Here is a 26,872-nt window from a genome sequence, read left to right on the forward strand (position 1 = left end):
AACAAGGATATGTTGGTGCTGGTGTTTAGGGTATCACCCTGACTGGCTCTTAGTGTTAGGGTATCACCCTGACTGGCTCTTAGTGTTAGGGTATAACCCTGACTGGCTCTTAGTGTTAGGGTATAACCCTGACTGGCTGTTAGTGTTAGGGTATAACCCTGACTGGCTGTTAGTGTTAGGGTATAACCCTGACTGGCTGTTAGTGTTAGGGTATCACTCTGATTGGCTGTAAGTGTTAGGGTATCACTCTGATTGGCTGTAAGTGTTAGGGTATCACTCTGATTGGCTGTAAGTGTTAGGGTATCACCCTGACTGGCTGTTAGTGTTAGGGTATCACCCTGACTGGCTGTAAGTGTTAGGGTATCACTCTGATTGGCTGTAAGTGTTAGGGTATCACTCTGATTGGCTGTAAGTGTTAGGGTATCACTCTGATTGGCTGTAAGCCCAGTCCTGGGTCACTGCTCTACACTCCTCGAGCAATGTCCCGAGTACAGAGAAATAAACCACCATCACTAGGAATTCACCAATCAGACAGACTGAAATGTTCAAACAGATCAATCAGACAGACCAGCGGTAGCACGTGCAACCAAAGCCGAAGAAACGTTTTAGTCATTTTCGTCTTTATCGATGCGTCGTCATGACTGCAGCTCATAGGGCCACCTATTCCCCTTGCCCTGGTCAAAGTGGTGCACTGTGTGTAGACATATTTATGATATACTCCATTCTATGTAAAACACGCATTTGTTTTCCTACACACTTTTTGCATTGTTAATGGGGTTCCTGTCCTCTTCCGATTGTCATCGTTGAAAACACATTTGGATTGGTTCTCAGTGTTCCATATGACACACCCCCCTGCCTCGTGACTCATTTGGATTGGTTCTCAGTGCTCCATAGGACACACCCCCTTGCCTCACCACTCATTTGGATTGGTTCTCAGTGTTCCATATGACACACCCCCCTGCCTCGTGACTCATTTGGATTGGTTCTCAGTGCTCCATAGGACACACCCCCTTGCCTCACCACTCATTTGGATTGGTTCTCAGTGTTCCATATGACACACCCCCCTGCCTCATGACTCATTTGGATTGGTTCTCAGTGCTCCATAGGACACACCCCCTTGCCTCACCACTCATTTGGATTGGTTCTCAGTGTTCCATATGACACACCCCCCCTGCCTCACGACTCATTTGTGTTTGTATAACAGAGAGGCGCTGTCCTTCTTTCTTCTCAAATATGATAGAAAATGAATTATCACTGGTGGGTAATAGGGGGTTTTGGAGGGTGGGGGAGGCGTTGTTAATGTTGTTTATGTTCTCCTATTGTGCCCAGGGCCATGATGCGTTTTACTCTCATCTAAAGACTGAAATGACAGATGGCTGAAAAACCCCAGGCTGCGTTTGTTGTGAATCTCTCAAGCGGAGCCCCCCAGCCTGCTTTCCTCTGTTGCTGTTGAAACAGGCTAACGTGGCCATTTGAAGCCAGTCAAGTGAACATGAAAGTGATCTTTAAAGAACAATGATCAGGTACAAGTTGAAAAGTTGCCCCGAAGTTGCCCCGTTATTTAATGTACCCATTTCTCCATCCTATCCCCGTGACCTAAATTCACCTAGTTCACTCTTGAACTGAGACACACACATCTCAAGATGAGTAAACTGCTTTAGACAGCCTCCTCTTCCTGTTGTTGTGGCCTCTACAGTTAAGTGTCTCTAGATCTTATAGACCCAGTACTCCCACAGATATGGTAAATACGTAAACTGCATAAACACATCTACTCACACAACTACATGTGTGAGTAGTACTGCAGGACCAGTTTGGTACCATAGGTAAGCACATATAAATACTCCTAAAACCATACTGCACTGTAATGCATTCTGATTCCTGGCCTTGTGTTTTAGCCCCATTTGTACCTTCTTCTGGCATGCTGCCTTCACCTGGATTGTGTCCCAATCGCAACATTATTTTATCAGAGATCCAGGCACAATCTGATCCCAATAGCTCTTTTAATTGTCTACACCTGTGTGATCGTGTGGAGATTATTGGAATGTGGTTAGGATCAAGACAACGGACACATGTCAGCATCTGGTGTAAACTGAGACCGAGATAAGCAAATGCTGCTGTAGATGGGGTGAGGGGTGTCTGACTATATTCAAAAACAGAAGTGCTCCATGTTTAAGTGCAAATTTATGCAAGAATCTTGACCCCACATTTTGCCATCCACCTGCTTATGTGTTGCTGTGTAACCAACAGTTGATTTATATAAGATTATATCACAACACAACCTGTAGAGTTATATAAGATTATATAACAACACAACCTGTAGAGTTATATAAGATTATATCACAACACAACCTGTAGAGTTATATAAGATTATATCACAACACAACCTGTAGAGTTATATAAGATTATAACACAACACTTCACAACCTGTAGAGTTATAATAGATTATATCCCCACACTACGTAAACTGCAGTTATAATAGATTATAACACAACACTGACTAACCTGTAGAGTTATAATAGATTATAACACAACACTGACTAACCTGTAGAGTTATAAAAGATTATATCCCCACACTATGTAAACTGCAGTTATAATAGATTATAACAAAACACTGACTAACCTGTAGAGTTATAAAAGATTATATCCCCACACTATGTAAACTGCTGTTATAAGAGATTATAACACAACACTGACTAACCTCTAGAGTTATTATAAATTAAATCACAACATTTTGTAACACATTTATTTAAGTGCCTCTCCTCCTTCTCGCTCCGTTCCTCGTCAGTGGCCTACCAGCCACCACCGTTCCTTGGTCTCCATCCATGAACACATCCCAGGACTGTCTCGTTTTATTCTCCACACCTGTTCCCATTGTTCTAATCCCTGATGGTGTAAATGTTTCTCCCTCTCCTTTGTCTTTGAGTATTGCCACCCTGTTCATGTGTTTGATACATTGTACCTGCTCACACAGTAGCCTTTCGCTCAGCCTAAGTGTTTATAAAAGTAGTTTATGTTATCGTTGTAGTTTACATTCCTTGCTACATATAATTAACATCTTTGTCAGTACTACTCCTGCATCTGGTTCCTCCTTCATCCTTACCATATCTGACACTATGCAGAAAGGCACAAGGGTGTGTGGTATATGGCCAATATACCATGGCTAAGAGCTGCTCTAAGGCTTGATGCATCATGGTGTACCTGGACCCAGCACTTAGCTGTGGTACAGCTTGAACAATATGACTGTGTAAATTTGATATTAACTATTGTTTCACTGACATTTTGTGTTGATCAATAAAAAAATCTGGATTACCTCAATTTTGAGTTCATGTTGTTATACAAAATAAAATATGTAAAAGTCCAAGGGGGTGGATAGTTTTGAGAGCCACTGTTCCATGCTTTAGGACTACCTGACCTAGCAACTCCTAGCCAACTCTGCCCAAAGTCACTGTCACTTTCCACAGGCCACCTGGTCACCCTAGTCCTTGTCCACTTGCTCATCCCTGTCCTAGTCCACCTGGTCGTCCTTGTCCATATCCACCTGTTTGTCCCTGTCCTTGTCCACCTGGTTGTGCCTGACCGTGTCAACTTTTTTGAAGGGTTGTGTTTTAGCCTACCCCAAATGAAAAGCAACTGTCAACAAATGTGTCTCAGTCAAGCTGACTAGCGAATATTATCCTAAAAAACGTAGACAGATAGCTGGTTAACAACGTGTTAATAAGTTATTTACTGGTAGGTGAAGTGTTGCGCGCCTGATGATGTGGAATTACCAAGTTGTAAGTTCCAATTTATGTGCGCAATAATGACGCAGTTGAAGCCTGTGTTCATCGTGTTCAGGTCTGGCTGCGAGAGGCTTCCCCATCGTCATTATTAAACTGCAGTTGCTCCTCTCCGACCGACCGGTTACTATGCCGACAGACGGGGAGATAATGTTCTGAGCGGAAGGTGAAGAAGAGGTGCTGGATGAGCAGAGCCATCTGTCCCTCATTAGACGCCACCCGACCTCGGGCGCAGACGGTCAGGTCTCCACTATACTACTATCATCGACTGTCATCTGGGTGTGAGCTCAGGCACGCACATCCGCATGCAGGATGGACATTAACGCTGCAGGTGCACACTTGCCTTGGGGTTCCCAACCTTTTCCCATCAGGTCCCACCATTTTACATTCGTTTAACCCGACAGAACAGGTTAGACAGAACAGTTAGCTGGCTTGTTAGAAATTGTTACCTGACAGTTGTGTTGCGAGGACAGGCAGGGCTTCCACGTTTGGTGCGTTTACGTTGGTCAAATAGAAAAGCCGCACACTCCACTGTGTCACTTTAAGACAAGCGATCATCACCTAAAACAAACAATGGCAGACGTGGGCGAGGTCAATTCCTCATTCCGTTTCTGATTGGTTACTGACATTCAGTTCGCTTAACTTCTGTTGAAACAAGAAAACAAGCAGCGAATAGCGAATAATTTTTAAATATATGGAAATATAGTTTTTAAAGCTTTTGTATGGTGGTACCAAAAGTAAAAATTAGTATAGCCAGGCCCGGCTCCAGGTTGAAATGACCGAGGAGGCATATCAAATTCATATACCGTTTGCAGAGTTTGTCAGTGAGGCTTTCATAACCTTGCCTATTATAGCCTATTAATGTAATTAAATTAATAAATGTAATGATACAACTTGTCAGGAGAGAGCTGCTGAAAACCCGGGGGACACACAACCCCCCCACCACCCCCATCCTGGGGAAAACTATGATATGTCCCCATCAATATATCATTGTAAACATAACTATGCAATTTCAATACTATTAATAAGGCGCAATGAAAGCACTTTTGCTGATCATAGACACTTAAGAGAGCGTTTCTCAGTTTCAGAAGATTGCGACCCCCCCCGCCCTTTGTCTCACAATGGTTTGATCCACTGCCCCCACAGCCCTCAGCAGTGGCACCTCCTGCAAGTACAGTGCATGTGTGAATCTGACAGTGTGGTTAGCTTTCAGTAAGTAGTTCAAATAAAGGATATTGTGTTGGACATTTTACTTTTACTCCTCAGTCAAATAAAAAAAACATTTATAACCGTTACCAGCCTTCATTTTCTCTACATTGAATTATAGGTCACACCATGTTAGCTAGCAGTAACATCAACCAGCTTTTGCAGCTGTTTGGATTCGAGTCAATGAGAGAAGCAGGTAGTGCAGTGTATGTAGTGTTCCTTAGCTGGCAAGGTGACTGTGTTTGTGTCTACCGTCTGAAAGGCACTCAATGCACGTAGCTAACGTGGGGTTAATCCAGTCAGTTTGTTTAATGTTTGTAGGGTTCACACACACTAGCTGAATTTGAAGAGCTACAGTAGTGAGCAAACCGATGGCTCAAACTGAAAGAGTGTTACAGCACTACTTTTGGTGACCCCCCCAAGAACTGCTCTTGATAAAATGTAATGTAATTGTTCCCTCCAAAGTTGACACCTTACAGTTTTAGAAGATAGGGAAGGATTGGCCACTTCCTCCAAAAGCCTCTCAGACGTCTGCTCTGTCCTGCCACCAGCAAGGGGGAATGAAACAGAGGACAACCACAGGATGCTAGGAGGGGAGGCCATGAAGCAGACAATAAAAGATCCTGATTTAGTGGATTGCCCTCGACAGAGTGTAATGAAGAGGTCTAGGACCTCTTTATCTTTGGCCCTGGAGGTCCAAACCAATTTCGTTTTCTTGTTTCAGCACTCCAAACCAGAGATGAATTAGTCTTGTTCTACAGTCCCTGGTGAGTAAATCTCGTAAAGGATCTGAATATCATTATTATTTTTGGTTTTTGGAGAATGTTTGTGCATTTTGGTTGCAAGGTTTAAAACTGCTCCTTAAGCTTGTCATTTCCATTTTTAAATGTCAAACTTGATTTTCCCTAAAGACAAATACATCAACCGCAAAAATCTCCTTTAGTAGTCTACGTAGCAATGCACACATCCAGATTTTCCAGGATAATTTCACTGCTGTAAGAAACTGGCTCAAATTAAATATGGCATCTGCAATTAAAACCATCTTTCTCCCCCCCCCTCGAGGGTGCCAGTTCTATCGCAGTCGTCACTCATTTTTAGGAAGACATAGACCCTGTGTAATGCCATCCATGTGAGCGATGAAGTCTTCCGTACAGCACCTAGTCAGACAGGGATGTTTTCCTCTTCCTGTCTCCAGACATTCCCGCTCCATAGGGCATCCAGTCAGACAAGGCTATAATCTTCCGTCCTGTCTTCAGACGTGTCCCCTGCATAGTTCTCTTCATTAGAAGCAGGCCGTGATGTAATCAGCACATCGCCAGGGCCATCTTCTCTAGTCACCAGGGAGCCAATCAAATGCCAGGCTCTGTCGAGTCCTTCTGAGACCACAGCCATTGGCTGACAGGTCCCCTGCCAGAGCTAGAAGCCCAGAACTCAGGCTCATTTTATCTGAGCATTGGGCTGGAAAAACCCTTCACGTAATTAAGTGAGAGGGGAAAAGCGCACATGCTATTTGATCGGTCAGAGGTGAATGGTGCTGTGCTGGGCAAGGAGAGCAAGTTGGTCAAGTGGACCAGTTCGATGACCAGCACAACTGACAGAACCCCTTTTGATATTGATGGGTCAAAAACATTCTGTCCTGTCCACAAAAACTATTCAGGAATAGTTAGTTCTGTAAACTCTATATATAGGTAACAACCATGTGATAATTACAAACATAACCTTGCGTAATATGTGTTTGTCGTGATACATTTTCAACATTAGATAAAAATACCATCAACAATTAAGCTCTTGGACACATGTTGATGCAATCAAAAGGTCTAATAAAGTAATTTACTAAAAAGGTTTGTTGAAAATTGTCATTAATGACCCGCCTCTTCAGGTCACCGATGGGATGAAAGCTCCAATTACCAGTGAAGTACAGCCATTGTCAGTTAATATTTACATCTTGAAGTGTGTGTGTGTGTGTGTGCGCGCTATGTTATTGTGTGTGTTGTAATTGTTGATGCCAACTGGTGTGTTCATTGAATGAATCAGCCCAAAGGGAAATGAGTCAACACTGGATCCTCTTTAAAGGCCCATCCTTTCAGTCCCCTTTCACATACTCGCCTGATCCCCCTTTCTCTGTCCTCACCCACTCCTCACCCTCTCCTTGACCAACTCCTCACCCACTCCTCGGTCCAGTCCTTGAACAACTCCTCACCCCTCTCCTCGGTCCACTACTTGACCAACTCCTCACCAACTCCTCAGCCCTCTCCTCGGTCCAATCCTTGACCAACTCCTCACCCACTCCTTGGTCCACTCCTTGACCAACTTCTCACCCCTCTCCTCAGTCCACTCCTTGACCAACTCCTCACCCCTCTCCTCGGTCCACTCCTTGACCAACTCCTCACCAACTCCTCAGCCCTCTCCTCGGTCCACTCCTTGACAAACTCCTCTAACCTCTCCTCGGTCCACTCCTTGACAAACTCCTCTAACCTCTCCTCGGTCCACTCCTTGACCAACTCCTCAGCTCTCTCCTCGGTCCACTCCTTGACAAACTCCTCTAACCTCTCCTCGGTCCACTCCTTGACCAACTCCTCAGCCCTCTCCTCGGTCCACTCCTTGACCAACTCCTCACCAACTCCTCAGCCCTCTCCTCGGTCCACTCCTTGACAAACTCCTCTAACCTCTCCTCGGTCCTCTCCTTGACAAACTCCTCTAACCTCTCCTCGGTCCACTCCTTGACCAACTCCTCAGCTCTCTCCTCGGTCCACTCCTTGACAAACTCCTCTAACCTCTCCTCGGTCCACTCCTTGACCAACTCCTCAGCCCTCTCCTTGGTCCACTCCTTGACAAACTCCTCTAACCTCTCCTCGGTCCACTCCTTGACAAACTCCTCTAACCTCTCCTCGGTCCACTCCTTGACCAACTCCTCAGCCCTCTCCTCGGTCCACTCCTTGACAAACTCCTCTAACCTCTCCTCGGTCCACTCCTTGACCAACTCCTCAGCCCTCTCCTCGGTCCACTCCTTGACAAACTCCTCTAACCTCTCCTCGGTCCACTCCTTGACCAACTCCTCAGCCCTCTCCTTGGTCCACTCCTTGACAAACTCCTCTAACCTCTCCTCGGTCCACTCCTTGACAAACTCCTCTAACCTCTCCTCGGTCCACTCCTTGACCAACTCCTCAGCCCTCTCCTTGGTCCACTCCTTGACAAACTCCTCTAACCTCTCCTCGGTCCACTCCTTGACCAACTCCTCAGCCCTCTCCTCGGTCCACTCCTTGACAAACTCCTCTAACCTCTCCTCGGTCCACTCCTTGACCAACTCCTCAGCCCTCTCCTTGGTCCACTCCTTGACAAACTCCTCTAACCTCTCCTCGGTCCACTCCTTGATCAACTCCTCAGCCCTCTCCTTGATGTGTGTATGTGTCAGTGTGTGACTCTTCAGGTGGAACATGACAGTAGATTAGTTATAAAGGTCCACTGCTAAGCTGCTAAAGACTTAACAGGATCAACTCCTTATTTGTTTTAACATGGTGTGGAACTACTCTGGTCATCGCTTTAAACCCTCCCTACCAGGCTAGGAATTTTAGGGGAAAGGCCATTTGGCCTTCGGAGTCAGAAAGACGTTTAGGGCTCAAAGGCCACATGTCAGAGCACAAAGGCCATTGAGTGAAATAAGAGGATTTTGAGCTTACAAACAGACAACTTGAATTTCTGATTAGACAAAACAACACGCATCACATCATAAGTAAGTAAGGTTAACATCACCTCAGTTCAGGCTGTCTGAGGGGCAGGGGTCAACATTTTTTAAAGGGCACCAGCTGCATGTGGTGGGGCACCAGCTGCATGTGGTGGGGCACCAGCTGCATGTGGTGGGGCACCAGCTGCATGTGGTGGGGCACCAGCTGCATGTGGTGGGGCACCAACGCACAGACATTTCTTCTTTCTAAATATACGTTGCCCTTCTCCATGCTAACTCCATGCTAACTTTTTAACTTCGGATGAGTTTATTGGCTCCGGATGAGTTTATTGGCTCCAAACAGAAATTTTATTGGGGTAGAATCATACTGCCACTAAACTGTTTTTTTAAAAGGATATATAAAAACAGGGCACCAGGAGGGCATTTTTCACCATAGAGGCATCCCAAGAGGGCACATTGTCTTGCATTTAGGAGCATGTAGAGGCCAACACATTTTCAAGCATGTAGGGCAGCCTACATGGCCCTGCATCACATTACCTACATGGCCCTGCATCACATTACCTACATGGCCCTGCATCACATTACCTACATGGCCCTGCATCACATTACCTACATGGCACTGCATCACATTACCTACATGGCACTGCATCACATTACCTACATGGCACTGCATCACATTACCTACATGGCACTGCATCACATTACCTACATGGCACTGCATCACATTACCTACATGGCCCTGCATTACGTTACCTACATGGCACTGCATCACATTACCTACATGGCCCTGCATTACGTTACCTACATGGCACTGCATCACATTACCTACATGGCCCTGCATTACGTTACCCACTAGGACACTTAATCACATTTCCTCACACATAGCAGCACCCGTGAGGACACTGCATCACAATCTGTCCACTGAAAGGGCACCCAGAGAGCACTGCACATTTTCTTCATTGGAGGGGCACCCAGAGAGCACTTCACGTTTTCTTCACTGGAGGGGCACCCAGAGAGCACTTCACGTTTTCTTCACTGGAGGGGCACCCAGAGAGCACTTCACGTTTTCTTCACTGGAGGGGCACCCAGAGAGCACTTCACATTTTCTTCACTGGAGGGGCACCCAGAGAGCACTTCACATTTTCTTCACTGGAGGGGCACCCAGAGAGCACTTCACATTTTCTTCACTGGAGGGGCACCCAGAGAGCACTTCACATTTTCTTCACTGGAGGGGCACCCAGAGAGCACTTCACATTTTCTTCACTGGAGGGGCACCCAGAGAGTACTTCACATTTTCTTCACTGGAGGGGCACCCAGAGAGCACTTCATCATGTTTGTTTTGCAATAGGAACACCTTGGAGGGCATGTAATCACATTTACTCACAAACAGGGGCACCCTAGAGGGCACTGCATCACAATTCCTCGATTGGAACATCACCCATTAATATGTCCGCACTGCATCATGTTTTCTTACACACTGGGCCACTGTAGAGAGCACTTCATCATGTTGTATCTACGATGGTGACATCCAAGAGGGCAGTTTCTTTTCTGACATGGCGCACTGGGGGCCAGTCGCCCCACCCCCCCGAGTCCACCAGTGCCTCAGTTACACTAAAGTAAACCTTCAACATCACAATCACCTGCGCTAGTGAATACGACCTAAACAAATAGTGTCTTATTTGTGTGTGGCACAAGTAATTTTGTTTTTTTTATCTTTCACCTCTTTATCTAGCCAAATAATATAATTTCCTGACTGAATTAGGTAGTGAACATTTGTCAGGCAATTTAAAATCAATCAAAATACAAAAAAAATGTAAGTAATTAATATATACAGTACCAATCAAAAGTTTGGACACATTTACTCATTCAAATGATTGGGAAAATGTGTCTACATTTACAGTGTTATAGAGAATTATTTGTATTTTCTTAAAGAAAGTACATGTGCCTAAGACTTTTGCATATTGTAGGCTACGTGTCAAGAGAAGGTTTTCGGACCCTGTTTTTATGTATGCACCATTCTTTTGAAAACACAAAACAAAAGTCACGTGTGAGTTCTGGTTTTTTGAGTACTCAAGCTATGGCTGATATTTGTAACAAGAGTCATTGAATGCCCTCTTCCTGTTACCTTGCATAGTTCTGGGAAATACTCTTAAATGTTGCTGCACTGGGGCCGATGCTCTGGATGTGAAACATCTGCAAATTAGATATAATTAAAGGCTGCCTTTCACAGTCCCCACCGTACTGATGTGTAAGCCCTGGTAAAGAGTCCCGTTCTCATCGTCTGCATGTTGCATGTCATGCAATAAAATGCAAATAAATTATTTAAAAATCATACAATGTGATTGCTCTTTGCAGATGATGTTGTCGTGTTGGCCCCTTCTAACCAGGACCTTCAGCATGCGCTGGGACGGTTTGCAGCCGAGTGTGAAGCGGTGGGGATGAAAATCAGTACCTCCAAATCCGAGGCCATGGTCCTCAGTCGGAAAAGGGTGGCTTGCCCACTTCAGGTTGGTGGAGAGTGCCTGCCTCAAGTGGAGGAGTTTAAGTATCTAGGGGTCTTGTTCACGAGTGAGGGAAGGATGGAACGGGAGATTGACAGACGGATCGGTGCAGCTTCTGCAGTAATGCAGTCGATGTATCGGTCTGTCGTGGTGAAGAAAGAGCTGAGCCGCAAGGCGAAGCTCTCGATTTACCAGTCAATCTACGTTCCTACTCTCACCTATGGTCATGAGCTTTGGGTCATGACCGAAAGGACAAGATCCCGGATACAGGCGGCCGAAATGAGCTTTCTCCGCAGGGTGGCCGGGCGATCCCTTAGAGATAGGGTGAGAAGCTCGGTCACCCGGGAGGAGCTCAGAGTAGAGCCGCTGCTCCTCCACATCGAGAGGGGTCAGCTGAGGTGGCTTGGGCATCTTTTTCGGATGCCTCCGGAACGCCTTCCTGGGAAGGTGTTCCGGTCCCGTCCCACCGGGAGGAGACCCCGGGGAAGACCTAGGACACGCTGGAGGGACTATGTCTCCCGGCTGGCCTGGGAACGCCTCGGTGTCCCCCCGGAAGAGCTGGAGGAAGTGTCTGGGGAGAGGGAAGTCTGGGCATCCCTGCTTAGACTGCTGCCCCCGCGACCCGGCCCCGGATAAGCGGAAGAAGATGGTATGGTATGGTATGGTACAATGTGATTTTCTGGATTTTTGTTTTAGATTCCGTCTCTCACTGTTGAAGTGTACCTATGATAAAAATTACAGCTTTGTAAGTGCTTTGTAAGTGGGAAAACCTGCAAAATCGTCAGTGTATCAAATACTTGTTCTCCCCACTGTATATCCTGTTATCTCTTGGCCATTACAATACAGAACATTTAAAAATACATTCCCTGAGATGTATTGCCTTCTGACTGAAAATACGTCTTCCAGAGAAATCGTGAATGTTGAACACCGTTGCAATGCTTGAGTTACAAAGCAGCGGTGCTCTAAAATGGTGATTTACCATGCCTGTGGTCAGCAAGTCAGCCAGTCAGCAGGGTTAAATAGTCTTGCACGAGTCTTGGCTTGTGCAAACTGAAACTCATCACTGCTCATCATAGTATTAGCCTTATCCCCAGTTTCTGGGGCTTAAAGCGGCTTGATGAAAGGGGTTAGGTACTATAGCAGGGCAGGCATAGTCAATGCTGTGAGAAGGCTGCAGCCTAGCCCTGTCACCTCTAGGGACACTCTGGGGTCACATTGTCAGCTTGTCATGATCACATATAACTGGTCTGCCAGGCTCTAGAGGTGGGCCACCGGTTAGCGATGACCTATTAGATTATTGGACTGGGAAAGTCAATAGAAGACCTGCCATGCTCCAGAACAGACCCATGGGGTTGAAGACCTACCAGGACTGGGCCAGAGGGTAGAAAACCCTACCGTTTTCCAGGACTTGGCCAGAGGGTTGAAGACCTACCGTGTTCCAGGACTGGGCCCGGGGGTTGAAGATCTACTCTGTTCCAGGACCGATCCAGAACAGAGGGTGTGATCAGTCCACATGAACTGTATCTCAGGATCCTCTTAATAACTGGATTTTGGTACAGCAAGCACTTTGGTGAAGAACTTGTCCGCTAAATAAAGCAGACCATTACAAGAGCTGTCTGAGGAAAAGGACTTAAGGGGTTGTTCAAGTTGAAGGTTCTGACATGGAGACAGCTGCTAACTAGTAACCCAGTCTGGCATTCTCCTCACAGAGAGAACTGTGACACTAGCACACCATCAACCTGGTGAATTCACACTTGAATAGGAAATATATATCAGGCACTCTTATATAGAGGTGTGAGTGCATGCACTTTCATGCAAGTCACTACTAGAGAGTTAAAAGATCAGACAGACAGAAATATCACAGTCTGACTGCCTGTGTTAATGCACCTGTTCAAGTGCCTCTCTCAGCTTCCAGTAGACATTCAGCAGTCGAATTTCCAAACCTGTCTTTGGTCATCCCAGAAGATTAAAAAATGTTGACGCTGAAATGTCACACCTCATTTCATTAACCAAGGGATTGAGGATAAGTTGACTAATCAGGTGTGCAACTTCAGGGTTGAAACCATGAAATGGATTAATGGGCCCGAGGCAAGGTTTGAGTATAAGGGAGGAACCTGGTCCTGATCTTGGAAACACCTGGTCTACATGTTAGACATTTTCATAATTGCAAACTGATGGTAATAAGAAGAAAGATGTGTTGCTGTTTTCTTTGGTCTTTTTAATCATTTTCCTTTCAATCTCACTTTCAATCACTCTCTAAAGGTCTCTCTTCGCTCTGTCTCTCAATTTCTCTATGCTCTCTCATTTTCTGCATACATATCTCTCCCTCGATCTTCTCTATATCAGTTTCTCTGTCTCTCTGTCTGTCAGTGCTGTAGTTTTCCCCCTTCCTGTTCGCTTTATATTGAGCCTACTGAAAAAGTCCAGCTGACATAAAAGAAAGTGTTTTCTGTGGTCTGATCAATGGGCAGGCACTGCAGACCAGCTCCTGCCTTAAGGACCATTGATCCTTTAAGTCTTGCAGAAAGAATATAAATGTTTTCTGACGTGTTTATGCTTTTTCCTCATTTTGGTCTTTGATATGTTCTGTGTGTGTGTATGTGTGACTGTGGCTCATTTTGTGTGTGCGCATCTGTGTGTGTCTGTTTGTTGTGTGCGTGTCTGTGTTATTTGTATGTGACCTCCAGTAAATAGGAAACAGGAGTGTGACTGGGGTGCATTAAAGCGTTGCAGGATGTGTAGACACCCACTGGTTTGCATGTGAGGAGATATTAGGACAGATCTTTTTCATCGAGCACTGAGGGAGACATGGATTGGTGCAGTGTGTGTGGTTGCGTGTATGTTTGTGTGTGTGTGTGTGTGTGTGTGTGTGAGAGATGATAGGGTTTCTGTCCACCTTGATTAATGTGTGCCGTAGCAACGGCTTAATAGGGGCAATAAACAATGGAGTTTTCTTTAAAACGTGACGTTTGAAACTTTGTCAAAAAGAAGTTTACAATAAAAAAAAATATTCAGAACTGGACAAAATGTATACGTCATAAAAAAACATTTGTCTGGATAAATGCTGGACTGGGAGGCCTTGTCCAGGATTATCTTGAGAGGCAGACGAATGTTGACTGCGATAACGTATGTGCCAGTGGCTTAGGGTCCGTTCACACTGGACTGCTCAGTCTAATGTGTCTGTTGTCCTGTTGGATCTAAGGAACGCTCAGTCTAATGTGTCTGTTGTCCTGTTGGATTTAAGGAATGCTCAGTCTAATGTGTCCGTTGTCCTGTTGGATTTAAGGAATGCTCAGTCTAATGTGTCTGTTGTCCTGTTGTATCTAAGGAATGCTCAGTCTAATGTGTCTGTTGTCCTGTTGGATCTAAGGAACGCTCAGTCTAATGTGTCTGTTGTCCTGTTGGATTTAAGGAATGCTCAGTCTAATGTGTCTGTTGTCCTGTTGGATCTAAGGAATGCTCAGTCTAATGTGTCCGTTGTCCTGTTGGATCTAAGGAATGCTCAGTCTAATGTGTCCGTTGTCCTGTTGGATTTAAGGAATGCTCAGTGTAATGTGTCTGTTGTCCTGTTGGATTTAAGGATTGCTCAGTGTAATGTGTCTGTTGTCCTGTTGGATCTGAGCCTAACACCACGCCTCAGTGCTACCTGGCCCGATGACTCTTAGCCATACCGGTACAAAGGTTTCCTGGTTGTGACACTGATGTAGATTTTAACAGAAGTCTCTGTGCACAGCCCAGCTGTTCCCATATATTTATTGACCTGCTGGTCATCTGAAAATGCAAATATACTGACGAACAATATAGCCATAAAATGTGCAGTTATTCTTATAATCTCCACCCAGCAACCAGAAGAGGACTGGCCAGCTGTCTGAGTCCGGCTCCTCTTTAGGCTTCTTCCAAGCCACTGTGCTTTCACTGATTGCCCTTTAGGCCTTCAGTGGGGGGGGGGGGGGGGGGGGGGGTCTGTATAAGCACTCAGCACTCTGAAACAACTTCTGGTGTGGTGTAAAAGGGGCTTTATAAACAACCGTGACAGATCGCTTAGTGGTACTAAGTGGATGTGCAGGGATGGTGCCAACGGTGTGGGTAGCTGGGCAAATGACAGCGTCTGATGCCTTGAGGCTGTGGTGGGGGATGCCTTGAGGCTGTGGTGGGGGATGCCTTGAGGCTGTGGTGGGGGATGCCTTGAGGCCGTGGTGGGGGATGCCTTGAGGCCGTGGTGGGGGATGCCTTGAGGCCGTGGTGGGGGATGCCTTGAGGCTGTGGTGGGGGATGCCTTGAGGCTGTGGTGGGGGGTGCCTTGAGGCTGTGGTGGGGGATGCCTTGAGGCTGTGGTGGGGGATGCCTTGAGGCCGTGGTGGGGGATGCCTTGAAACCGTGGTGGGGGATGCCTTGAGGCTGTGGTGGGGGATGCCTTGAGGCTGTGGTGGGGGATGCCTTGAGGCCGTGGTGGGGGATGCCTTGAGGCTGTGGTGGGGGATGCCTTGAGGCCGTGGTGGGGGATGCCTTGAGGCTGTGGTGGGGGATGCCTTGAGGCTGTGGTGGGGGATGCCTTGAGGCCGTGGTGGGGGATGCCTTGAGGCTGTGGTGGGGGATGCCTTGAGGCCGTGGTGGGGGATGCCTTGAGGCTGTGGTGGGGGATGCCTTGAGGCTGTGGTGGGGGGTGCCTTGAGGCCGTGGTGGGGGATGCCTTGAGGCTGTGGTAGGGGATGCTTTGAGGCTGTGGTGGGGGATGCCTTGAGGCTGTGGTGGGGGATGCCTTGAGGCTGTGGTAGGGGATGCTTTGAGGCTGTGGTGGGGGATGCCTTGAGGCTGTGGTGGGGGATGCCTTGAGGCTGTGGTGGGGGATGCCTTGAGGCTGTGGTAGGGGATGCTTTGAGGCTGTGGTGGGGGATGCCTTGAGGCTGTGGTAGGGGATGCTTTGAGGCTGTGGTGGGGGATGCTTTGAGGCTGTGGTGGGGGATGCCTTGAGGCTGTGGTGGGGGGTGCCTTGAGGCCGTGGTGGGGGGTGCCTTGAGGCTGTGGTGGGGGGTGCCTTGAGGCTGTGGTGGGGGATGCTTTGAGGCTGTGGTGGGGGATGGCTGGCAGGCCATGCAGTAGTGCAAGGAATAGGGCTTTACAATGTGATGTCCTGGCCGGCTGGAACTTGCGCCTGATTGGACGCTTGCACCGCCCTCTGAAGCATTTCTAATCATACCAATCAGACGCTGTCAGTGGTGCAGCCCGTCCAGACACTGTCAGTGGTGCGGCCCGTCCAGACGCTGTCAGTGGTGCGGCCCGTCCAGACGCTGTCAGTGGTGCGGCCCGTCCAGACGCTGTCAGTGGTGTGGCCCGTCCAGACGCTGTCAGTGGTGTGGCCCGTCCAGACGCTGTCAGTGGTGCGGCCCGTCCAGACGCTGTCAGTGGTGCGGCCCGTCCAGACGCTGTCAGTGGTGCGGCCCGTCCAGACGCTGTCAGTGGTGCGGCCCGTCCAGACGCTGTCAGTGGTGCGGCCCGTCCAGACGCTGTCAGTGGTGCGGCCCGTCCAGACGCTGTCAGTGGTGTGGCCCGTCCAGACGCTGTCAGTGGTGCGGCCCGTCCAGACGCTGTCAGTGGTGTGGCCCGTCCAGACGCTGTCAGTGGTGTGGCCCGTCCAGACGCTGTCAGTGGTGCGGCCCGTCCAGACGCTGTCAGTGGTGCGGCCCGTCCTTTTTGAGGGTCTAAGATGTCCACAGCAAATCTTTTCAGCCTCCTCAAAGGAAAGAGGCATTGAAGTGCTGCCGCAGCTGAGAGGGGAGTTCAGCTGCAGAGGGAGGTGTTCAGCTGCAGAGGGAGGTGCTCAGCTGCAGTGGGAGGTGTTCAGCTGCAGAGGGAGGTGCTCAGCTGCAGAGGGAGGTGTTCAGCTGCAGAGGGAGGTGCTCAGCTGCAGAGGGAGGTGTTCAGCTGCAGAGGGAGGTGCTCAGCTGCAGAGGGAGGTGTTCAGCTGCAGAGGGAGGAGCTCAGCTGCAGAGGGAGGTGTTCAGCTGCAGAGGGAGGAGCTCAGCTGCAGAGACAGGTGTTCAGCTGCAGAGACAGGTGTTCAGCTGCAGAGACAGGTGTTCAGCTGCAGAGGGAGGTGTTCAGCTGCAGAGGGAGGTGCTCAGCTGCAGAGGGACGTGTTCAGCTGCAGAGGGAGGTGTTCAGCTGCAGAGACAGGTGTTCAGCTGCAGAGGGAGGTAGCTGCGTCGCTCCTGACTGATTTCAGGCCCTAGTCTGTAAACGGCAGAGACCGCACCGTTATCAGCAATGAAAAACATTCCCCCATAACCGTGGCTATGTGTGCCTAACATGAGGCGCGGTGGATGTCTGAGAAGCTAGTCAGTACAGCTCAGCTGCCCGCTTGCAGAGTGAACACCTCACCCTGGCCTCGGCGCCGAACCACCCAGCCGGGCACGTATGGGCCAGGAAGAACCATGACGTCAAGCCATCTTTCTCTAACAGGAGAATGTTAATGGATTTGTGCAGTCCGTGACACTACGAGAGGGTCACATACAACATAGAGGGACGTTTAAATGTCCATGTAATCCGGGTGGCCTAATTGCCTTGGTAACAGGGTTTGATTCCATCAATGACAGAGTGACAGGCCGAGATGGGCCAGGCGTCGGCGTGGTGACTCACCCCCACCCAAAAATGATTAGGTGACGAAGAGTCGTGCTTGGACAGGGCGGGCGGGAGGAGGACTCTGTGTTGTGTGTGTGTGTGTGTGCGTGGGCGGCATGCATTACTGTTCTAAGAGTAAAACTGTGTATAGGAATGCATCAGGAAAAACAACCCAATTGAAAGGACCCATTGTATATCCCATCATAGAATAGATATATCAAGATAAATAAAAAACTGCGGAGCTGAGAAAAGAAATGTTTTAATGCCAGCTATTTTCCCAGAGCTAGATTGATAGGTATTTTTTCTCCCTCCCTGTCTCTTTTACTCTCTGCCTCTCCATTTCTCCTCTATTTTTCTTTATGAATAAAGATGATGTCATTTTTGCCCAATAGGAACCATCCCTGCTATCAGTGAGATTCTATTGGTCCACACCATTATTGACAGGGTGATCAGCCGGGGGGGGGGGATAGTTGTGAATGGTAGTTAACCTTGTGTTAAGATGCAGTGGAGTTGAACCCCCCCTCTTCCAGGCGAGACTTTCCTCTCCACAGGGCTGAGAGGCAGAGAGGGATTCCACTGTGTTACGCTGTGAATTCACGACTGCGTCACAGACCGTTCCCCAGAACGCAGGGGGTGAGAGGGAGAGGGAACAAGGTTTCAGGAAGGTGGGGGTGTGGGGCTAACGAGGCGGGCGGGCGGGCGAAACGCTATTCAGCATGCGTGTCAGGTGCAGCTGCTGCATAGAACAGACAGTGGCTGGGACTCACTTTTAGTCTGCTCCATTCAAAGTCAATGGCAGCAGCGGTTGGTCCTCACACAGAGAGCCCTGTGGTTCTGTCAGGATGTAGACACAATCTCTTGATCAGGCCTCCACTAAGTGGAACCCCAAATGGTGTGGCGTTAAAGTGACTGCGCCACAGTTAGCTGCGTCACTGCGAGACCATGGTTCGAATCCTGCTCCCAGACTAGCCCAGGGGTCCAGCTGGCGGTGAAATTGGCTAGCATCATCTGTTTTTGAGGGGGGGGGGGGTTAGTAATTAAATATTGTAGCCTTGCCTCGTAGTGCCCTAGCAAAGCTTTAGCTATCTAAAAAAGTGCCTGAAGTCAGGCAGGGCGGCATTACAATCAGTAATGTAATACCTTTTTGTAATTCATCAATCTGTAATAGGATTTGATAACATTTGTGTCCTTAACTTGCCATAAAAAAGATCCATTCTACTAAGACTCTCTGATCCCAGATTCTGAGTCATGTCAGTAGGCTACCGTCACAGTTTTGGCCTAGAGGTTTTCACCCGGCAGAGTGTGGAGGCCTCACTCAATGTTTGCATTGACACTTTTTTGCATGTACTGTTAAAATACCTGTTTTAACTCCAGAGCACTGAAGATCACATTTGTTTCCTGTTCTGTTTCTATTCATGGACATTTTTTGTCATTTTTGGAGGTTTGGATTCTGTTACTTGAACTGGTTCCAACCCCTGGAAGTCAAAGGACTCCCACATTATTTGATGTTAATTTGCCTATTCAAGCACACAAACATTTATTCTAAACTCACATAAGCCAGCGATACAAAAAATGAACTGTGGATGTAGGTATTTAAGGCTTCAAAATGTCTTGTAAGAGAAGATGCCCATATTTGTAGAAAAGCATCCAGGACAAGACCTTTTACAGACATACAGACAGAGCAGAATACTCTCTGAACCAGGTAATCCTGTCACACATCACACACAGAGAGAGAGGAGATACCTAGCACACATGGAAGTCCATTATTTCCATAAGGCAAATAGAAGCTGTGACCAAATGAAAAGAAGGCAAATGCAGCAGGAAGGTTTACAGGCAGAGACATAGCGAGAGAGAGAGAGAGACAGAGAGCGAAAGAGAGACAGAGAGAGAGAGAGACAGCAAGAGAGAGAGACAGGGAGACAGCAAGAGAGAGAGACAGGGAGACACAGTAAGAGAGACAGAGAGCGAGAGAGACAAAGAACAAGAGAGAGAGACAGGGAGACACAGCAAGAGAGACAGAGAGCGAGAGAGACAAAGAGCAAGAGAGAGAGACAGAGAGAGTTAATTTGCTGTCCACAAGTGTTAAACTTCAATATCACTGATAAGATGATAAGAGGGAGTTTGCCTACTTTGACATTAGCAGTTGTATGTTTCTGGGACTTTTTGTTTCTAGTGAAAATGCTACTTTTACAAAGACAGACAGGGGAGGGTTCTCTTAGGTATTACAAGAGGTTTTAATATTTAACATTGAAGAAAGCCACACAGAAGTAGTCAACGAGGCCGACTAACCAAAGAAACAACAGCACTATGACAGATGCAAGTATGGGAATGTCAAGTGCATTTACTGGAGCTCTGGGAAAAAAAGTCTGCTTTAGAGTTGGTCGACCTGTTTGTGGGTGGGAGGGTGTGAAGGCGAAGCGCCTTGAGCGTGGAGCCGTGGCTACGGTATCTACACACCTTTGACCTGGATGAAGCAGTGGGAGGGACGTGCGACTTGCGTTCGGCCCCGAGCTCCAGTGGGAGGCTTGTGTCTCAGAGTTTCTGTGTAGCCCAATGCCCACCACCTTTCTATGCAACATAGTTCTGAAAGTTATGTAAGTGCCTTCAGTTATAAATAAGTTGTGCTGTGAGAGATAGAGGAGCAGGGCTTTGAGATAGGACAGAACTGGAGCACCTTGTTCCCTTTATACATGTCTTACTCTAAAAGTAGTCCTCCCAGCTCAATGCCTGCACTGGAAAGGACAGTACTGGGTCTGGTCATCTTTTGCAATGCATAGTCAGGGAGCTCTTACTGCAGTAACACACCAGTTAGAGGAAAGTGTAAAAACATAAACCCCCTTGATGAAAGCACCTGATAAATGACTTATAATGTAAGTCATATGAGTCCAGATGTCAGGATCAAACCTGGACTGTAACTCAGCCCTTTTTCTTTCTAGGATACTTCTGCAGTGTCTCAAATAAACAGATTCAATCATTCAGTAGCTGATGAAGAGCTAAAACTCAGTGTTAGATTTAAGGTTGGCTCAGGGGCAGGCCTTTCGGGCACACTGTACTCACCTATCTAGCAACGTAATTCATAATTAATGGGACATGCACATGGCATTGCCTTGACTGGCAAACTATTTCCTGTAATGTGCTAGGATATCCATGAGAGAAAGTGACGTTGTTGAGTGCCACTGCACGAGATGTAAAAATGAAAAAGATCCACAACGCAATATCAGTTTCAACCATACATGAAACATCCAAATCTACGCAAGGACAGCATGCAGTGCTCTGACTTCGCATGAAACGCGCGCTGCATAAAACTGAGAAGACATGGCGTCAGTGTTTGGGTTTCCAAAATGATGTGGGAGTTCAGTGGAGCTACGCTCAGGTAACGACAACCAATGGGAACGCAAGGGAGTGCTCAAAGACGCTCACTCACGAAAGAGGCGGTCCCTCCCTAGTACCAACAGCACACCTTCTTGATTTTGAAGAAGTGCGGACTGCAATTTTAGCTATTGGGCAATAGCAGCGTCGCGAACAGGAATCCAGAGGTACAGCACGAATTGTCGGATCGCAGAAGAGGAGGCAGGTGACAGTCTATGCAGGCAGATCCACCTCCGCTTGGCAGTCTGGACGCGAGGCACATCGGTGGAAAACTACTGTTGTTCATAATCCTTTATTGTGTTAATAGATGCTACATATTTAACTACATGCATTTTAATTTAATCGTTTAGTTAGTTCTCATTCGAGATGGACAGCGCGCACACTAAACCCGCATCTGAAGTTTTAGAGAACTTCGGTGTGAACGAAAACACTGGACTCACCCTCGATCAAGTGAAATCCAATTTCGAGAAATATGGACCGAACGGTGAGTAGGTTGTTTTTGTCATTGTAGACTATTTAGGCGTTTTTTGTGTGTGTTTGATGCCATTTTATCAGTGACATTTCGCAGCTTGGGGAAGTTGGTGATATTCTCTCACCACGCCTTATTGAAAAAAGGCACGGGTTGAAAACGCGAATGCCGTGTACTGCTTGCAAATGTCCCTTCCAGACCTAATCTCGACTTATCTAATGCTCGTGTCCACTGTCCGTTGTTTTTAAGTCATTTGTCGCCCTTCGTGGAGCTATGGGCTATTGCGTAGGTTTCTCGCTCTGCACAAAGTTGTATGAGCATGGTGAAACGAATCACGATCGGTGAACAGAAGCCGATCGCTCCTTCATCAAGGACGTGCACTATATTAAAACGCAACCCTAGTTATGTTATACTGTTAATGTAACACCTATACATTGACAGTCAGGAAGTAACTGCCAGCGGTTTTGCAATGCATTTATTGAGATCAACGGGACCAGAATACTTATTTTGATTACGTTGATTATGGATACGATTCCTGAATAATTACTGCATAATTGTAACTGCAATACTGTAAATATTTCACTGTTAGGCTATGGAGTACACATCTCTCTCCCATCAGACGTGCTGCAATTTTTGAAGTTCGAACACCGGGATTAAACATGATAGCAACCCGTCAACCTGATCATCTTAATGAACATTTTAAAAACTATCGTAGAGTTACATAATGCCTTAAAGCTATCTGGGAAGGGAAAAGGCATTTCTACATTGAAGACAAACACATGACGTATTATTTACCAGCCTTAATGGCATCTGCGGTGAATGTGAAAGAGGATGGATATTTCACCTGAGGCAGTCGGGCACGTTGTCAATGAGGAAGTGTTTCTGCAGGATGTTGTGGAAGGTTCACAACTGACATGTTGAAAACTTGACTGACCTGTTTCAATAAAAACCTCGTTAGAGTTCGGCTGCAGTATACCTTTCTAATACGACAGGGATGATGCACATTAATGGCACGCCAGGCTGCTGAATCCAGGGCATGAGAATAGGATTTAACCTGTACTGACCTTTTGCCTCTGTATTTGACTGTGGCACCCCTGTTGGAGGAACAGAGAGCACGCATCCATATCACACCCATGTATTTGGTCCAACGATGCCTTCATAAACACGTAGAAGGTGGACATTTTGGCCACCGGACAGAATGAACAGCAGTTGTATACCTTTGTGTGATATGAACCCATTGAGAATCATCCACTGGCTGATGGCCACTTTCACCTAAAACTACATCTGCCCTGCATGTAAACAGATTATGTAGTTAAAAACAATATTTACATATATGTCAGTAATGTGTATATTCTTATTGCTGAAAAGGATGTTATCGATGCAATTCCCTGAGTGGGAGAAGTGGGAGCTCATGGAGGGTAGAGAAGTTTACTCCTTTTGTCGGCTATAAGGTGTTTCACTTGGACATCTTTCCAATCATACTTTGTGGTAAATTCCCACATGGTTACAAACGCATTGGTTTGACAGGGACAATGACACAATTTTGGTGTCCGTGTGTCCGTGCGCGTGCGTGTGACCAAATGTCAATACTTTTTTCATGGGCTACAACCTGTTGATGCTGCACCATTTTGTTCAACATATTATGCTCCGTGAAATTTATTGGATCAACACCCGCAGTTAAATCCCTCATCTCAACTGTGAAACCGGGGATGTTTGATGCCTGTGCTGTTCTGAACCGGCCGTCAACACCTTAACAGCTGTCTGCCAGAGTCCGGGCCCATTCATTTGCATGGCGGTGCGTCGTTAAACCATAGACGAGATCCGCCGTGCTGAACTGTCAGAGAGAAACAGCAGCCCTTTGTTACATGTAGGGAAACTTACCCAGAAGCCCGCGGGTCGGAGGCTGTGATGACTTAATGGAAAAAGAAACGCCTTGTTGCAGATAGTCTCTCTTTTGCTGTTAGCTGTGAACTGACTTCCTGTGTGTGTGTGTGTGTGAGTCTGCGTGTGTAGAGATAAAGGCTTAAGGGAATACCCTTTCCTTTTTTTTGTCTGTAAACCAGGGTTCAGTGAGGCACAAGTGTTGCGATATAAAAGTGCTATCTTGAACAAACAAAGCATTATTGACAGTTTTCTTTATGACCTTTCTATTTGCAATGTCCCACACTGTTGGCTAATGAATCTCTCTTCCTTAAACGCCTTCCTCAGCCTGCCACATGTTAAAGAGATGTTATTATTGGTAGTTTTATTAGCAAAATGTCACAGCTGTCTGTCTAGCAGCGAACTCTTCGTATTGATCACAGATACAGGATTGCCAGGTTTTCCTGTCATTTGGGGCAGTCACATAAGACTATAGGACTGATTACGGTGATGGACTTGAATACCGGCACCTCAAATATTCAGTTTCTTGAGGTCATGTTTCTCTCAGGGAATAATTCTCAAAATGTTTGTGAAGCTCCTGTCCTTGAGCAAAGGTGCTTCCCCTAATAGCTCCCCAGGTTTTTGCTGTAAATGTGTCCGCAGACAAAAGAGCTGGTAAAATTAGGGTGGATAAAAACGTATTTATGATGGAACAGAATTGTTTCTCACTGTCGTGTACTTAAAGAGGGTAGAATTAAGATGGAGGTAATCCGCTGTGCATGGGGACATATTTTCAGAATATTTCTGTTTGGGGACACAGTCCATCGAAATCATAACAGCCTCTGTCGTGGGGGAGCCCTCGTTGGCCCTCTGGCCTGTTGGAGGTACCAGAAACATCCCAGGGAAAACTGTTGTCTCTGCTGCAGACACATGGTGTGTGATGTCATACAACCACAACACACAAAGCATGGGGGGGGGGGGGGGGGTCAAGAGAATAGAAACAGTGTGCCGGGTTCATGGACACGGCCGTAACATTCCGGTGTCAGGACAGGACACGAGGCCCGTTTCATGCTCAACTGGCCATAGACCCCGCCCCTGACACACACCCTGTGGAAACTGAGAAGTTCCGGACTTCTGCCGTGAGAATTGCTTTGTGGCCTAAATTCCCCTTTACCATTGGTACTGTCAGAAGTTTGCATACCCTGGCACAAACTGTGAAATTTCCCACACCTGGCTTTAACTGCAATTAGTGTCTGTGTATAAATAGTCACTGAGTTTGTTAGCTCTCACGTGGATGAACTGAGCAGGCTAGATACTGAGCCATGGGTAGCAGAAAAGAACAGTCAAAAGACCTGCGCAACAAGGTAATGGAACTTGATAAAGATGGAAAAGGATATAAAAAGATATCAAAAGCCTAGCAAATGCCAGTCAGTCGTGTTCAATCACTAATTAAGAAGTGACACATTTTGAGATCTCAGCCAAAACTGAGATTTCAGCCAAAGCTGCCAAAAGGATTGTTTGGGATATAAAGAAAAACCCTCATGAGAAATACAGGCTGCTCTGGAAAAATATGTTTCAAGGAGCACAATGCAACGATACTTCAACAAAAATTAGCTGCATGGTCGAGTTGCCAGAAAGAAGCCTTTACTGCACCAATGCCACAAAAAAGCCCAGTTACAATATGCCTGACAACAGCTTCACACGCCACACAGCTTCTGGCACACTGTAATTTGGTGTGACAAGACCAAAATTTAGCTATATGGTCACAACCATAAGCACTGTTTGGAGAGGGGTCAACAAGGCCTGTAGTGAACAGTATACCATCCCCACTGTGAAGCATGGTGGTGGCTCACTGATGTTTTGGGGGTGTGTGAGCTCTAAAGGCACAGGGAATCTTATGAAAATTGATGGCAAGATGAATGCAGCATGTTATCAAACAATACTGGCAGACAATTTGCATTCCTCTATACGAAAGCTGTGCATGGGACGCTCTTTGACTTTCCAGAACGACGATGACCCTAAGCACAATGCCAAGTTGACCCTCCAGTGGTTACAGTAGGAAAAGGTGAAGGTTCTGGAGTGGCCATCAGTCTCCTGACCTTAATATCATCGAGCCACTCTGGGGAGAACTCAAACGTGTGGTTCATGCAAGACGACCAAAGACTTTACATGACCTGGAGGCATTTTGTCAAGGTGAATGGGCAGCTATACCACCTGCAAGACATTTATTACAAAAGACTGCATGCTGTCATTGATGCTAAAGGGGGCGATACACAGTATTATGAACTAAGGGTATGCAGACTTTGAACAGGGGTCAGTAAAAAAATGTATGATTGTGACATTCTGTTATGACCCACAGTTGAATGTGAATCCCATAAGAAATTAAAGAAGTTTTTTGCCGGCTTTACAAATGATACATATATTACCAATTCTCCTAGGGTATGCAAACTTTTGAGAACAACTGTATGTCTTAACACTGATGCTTTCTAGCTACTGTTTAGCATATAGATGTAGATTCTAGGGCTGGGAATTTCCAGGAGCTTAACAATACACTATTATCAAAGAACTTAAGTGCCAATATGAACAGTTTTTTTTTAATATTCTCTTGATCCCCCCCCATGCTTTGTGTGTTGTGGTTGTATGACATCACACACCATGTGTCTGCAGCAGAGACAGCAGTCATGAAAGTTAAAGTGATTAAAAACAAAAGTATTCCAGACTTTATAAGTCGGTGGAGAACAGGTTAGAAGGGGAATCCGTCTCTGCTTTGGTGTGTATATTTATTTAGAAATGGTGACAATTACAGTTTCCTGTTCTGAGGTGTAACACCATAACTATTTTCATCTCACTGAAATATTTGGTTCGGATGTTTGGTTTTGAAAATGTTGAAACGTTATATTTTTCTTTTGGGGAGTTTTTTAAATTTTTTATTGTTATTTTCTTCCTCTTAACACGGCTATGACCGCTGAACTAGACAAATGGTTTTGAATGAACAACTTGAACATCCTAGCCTCCTTGTTTTACACACACACACACACACACACACACACACACACACACACACACACACACACACAAGTTTGTACAGCTACCCTCATGGGGACCAGAAAATAGAAATTGCATGCTCCCTTACCCTAACCCTTAACCTAACCTAACTTTAACCTAACCTTAACCTAACCCTAAACCTAACCTTAACCGCAATAAAGTAACATTTATGCCTAAACTTTACCTAGATGTAATGCCTAACCTTAACCCTAAACTTAACCAACAACGCCTGGACCTTAAAGAAACCCCAATTCTAAATATAAAATCAATTGTAAGTCTGACTCAAAACCTAAACCCTGAGCCGGAAATTGACTTTTGCCTCACGGGGACCGGCAAAAGGTCCTAA

At 46.5% G+C, this 26,872-nt stretch overlaps 2 protein-coding genes across 6 annotated transcripts in view; one reads left to right on the top strand and one right to left on the bottom strand.

Annotated features, from left to right (window-relative positions):
• Window positions 1-3,505: 3,505 nt before the first annotated feature.
• On the bottom strand, window positions 3,506-16,258 carry LOC117594693 (putative protein FAM47C). The gene is made up of 5 exons (XM_034293022.1): window positions 15,245-16,258; window positions 8,783-8,869; window positions 7,600-8,403; window positions 7,373-7,567; window positions 3,506-3,610 (listed from the first exon to the last, which is right to left on the bottom strand). The coding sequence occupies exons 1-5, from the start codon at window positions 16,256-16,258 to the stop codon at window positions 3,506-3,508; spliced, it is 2,205 nt and encodes a 734-aa protein (XP_034148913.1).
• Window positions 16,259-21,229: 4,971 nt separating this feature from the next.
• Window positions 21,230-26,872, top strand: part of atp2a3 (ATPase sarcoplasmic/endoplasmic reticulum Ca2+ transporting 3) — a 63,411-nt gene continuing 57,768 nt past the window's right edge. For 4 of the 5 annotated variants that reach the window (XM_034293138.1, XM_034293135.1, XM_034293136.1 and 1 more), the window contains exon 1: window positions 21,230-21,636. In XM_034293138.1, the coding sequence (XP_034149029.1) occupies window positions 21,519-21,636 (118 nt within the window). In that variant the 5' untranslated portion in view covers window positions 21,230-21,518. The remainder of the gene's footprint in view (window positions 21,637-26,872) is intronic. The other variant, XM_034293134.1, reaches the window with a different exon arrangement.

The sequence above is a fragment of the Esox lucius genome, chromosome 7, assembly GCF_011004845.1.
Source record: "Esox lucius isolate fEsoLuc1 chromosome 7, fEsoLuc1.pri, whole genome shotgun sequence".
In the NCBI taxonomy this organism is placed as follows: domain Eukaryota; kingdom Metazoa; phylum Chordata; class Actinopteri; order Esociformes; family Esocidae; genus Esox; species Esox lucius.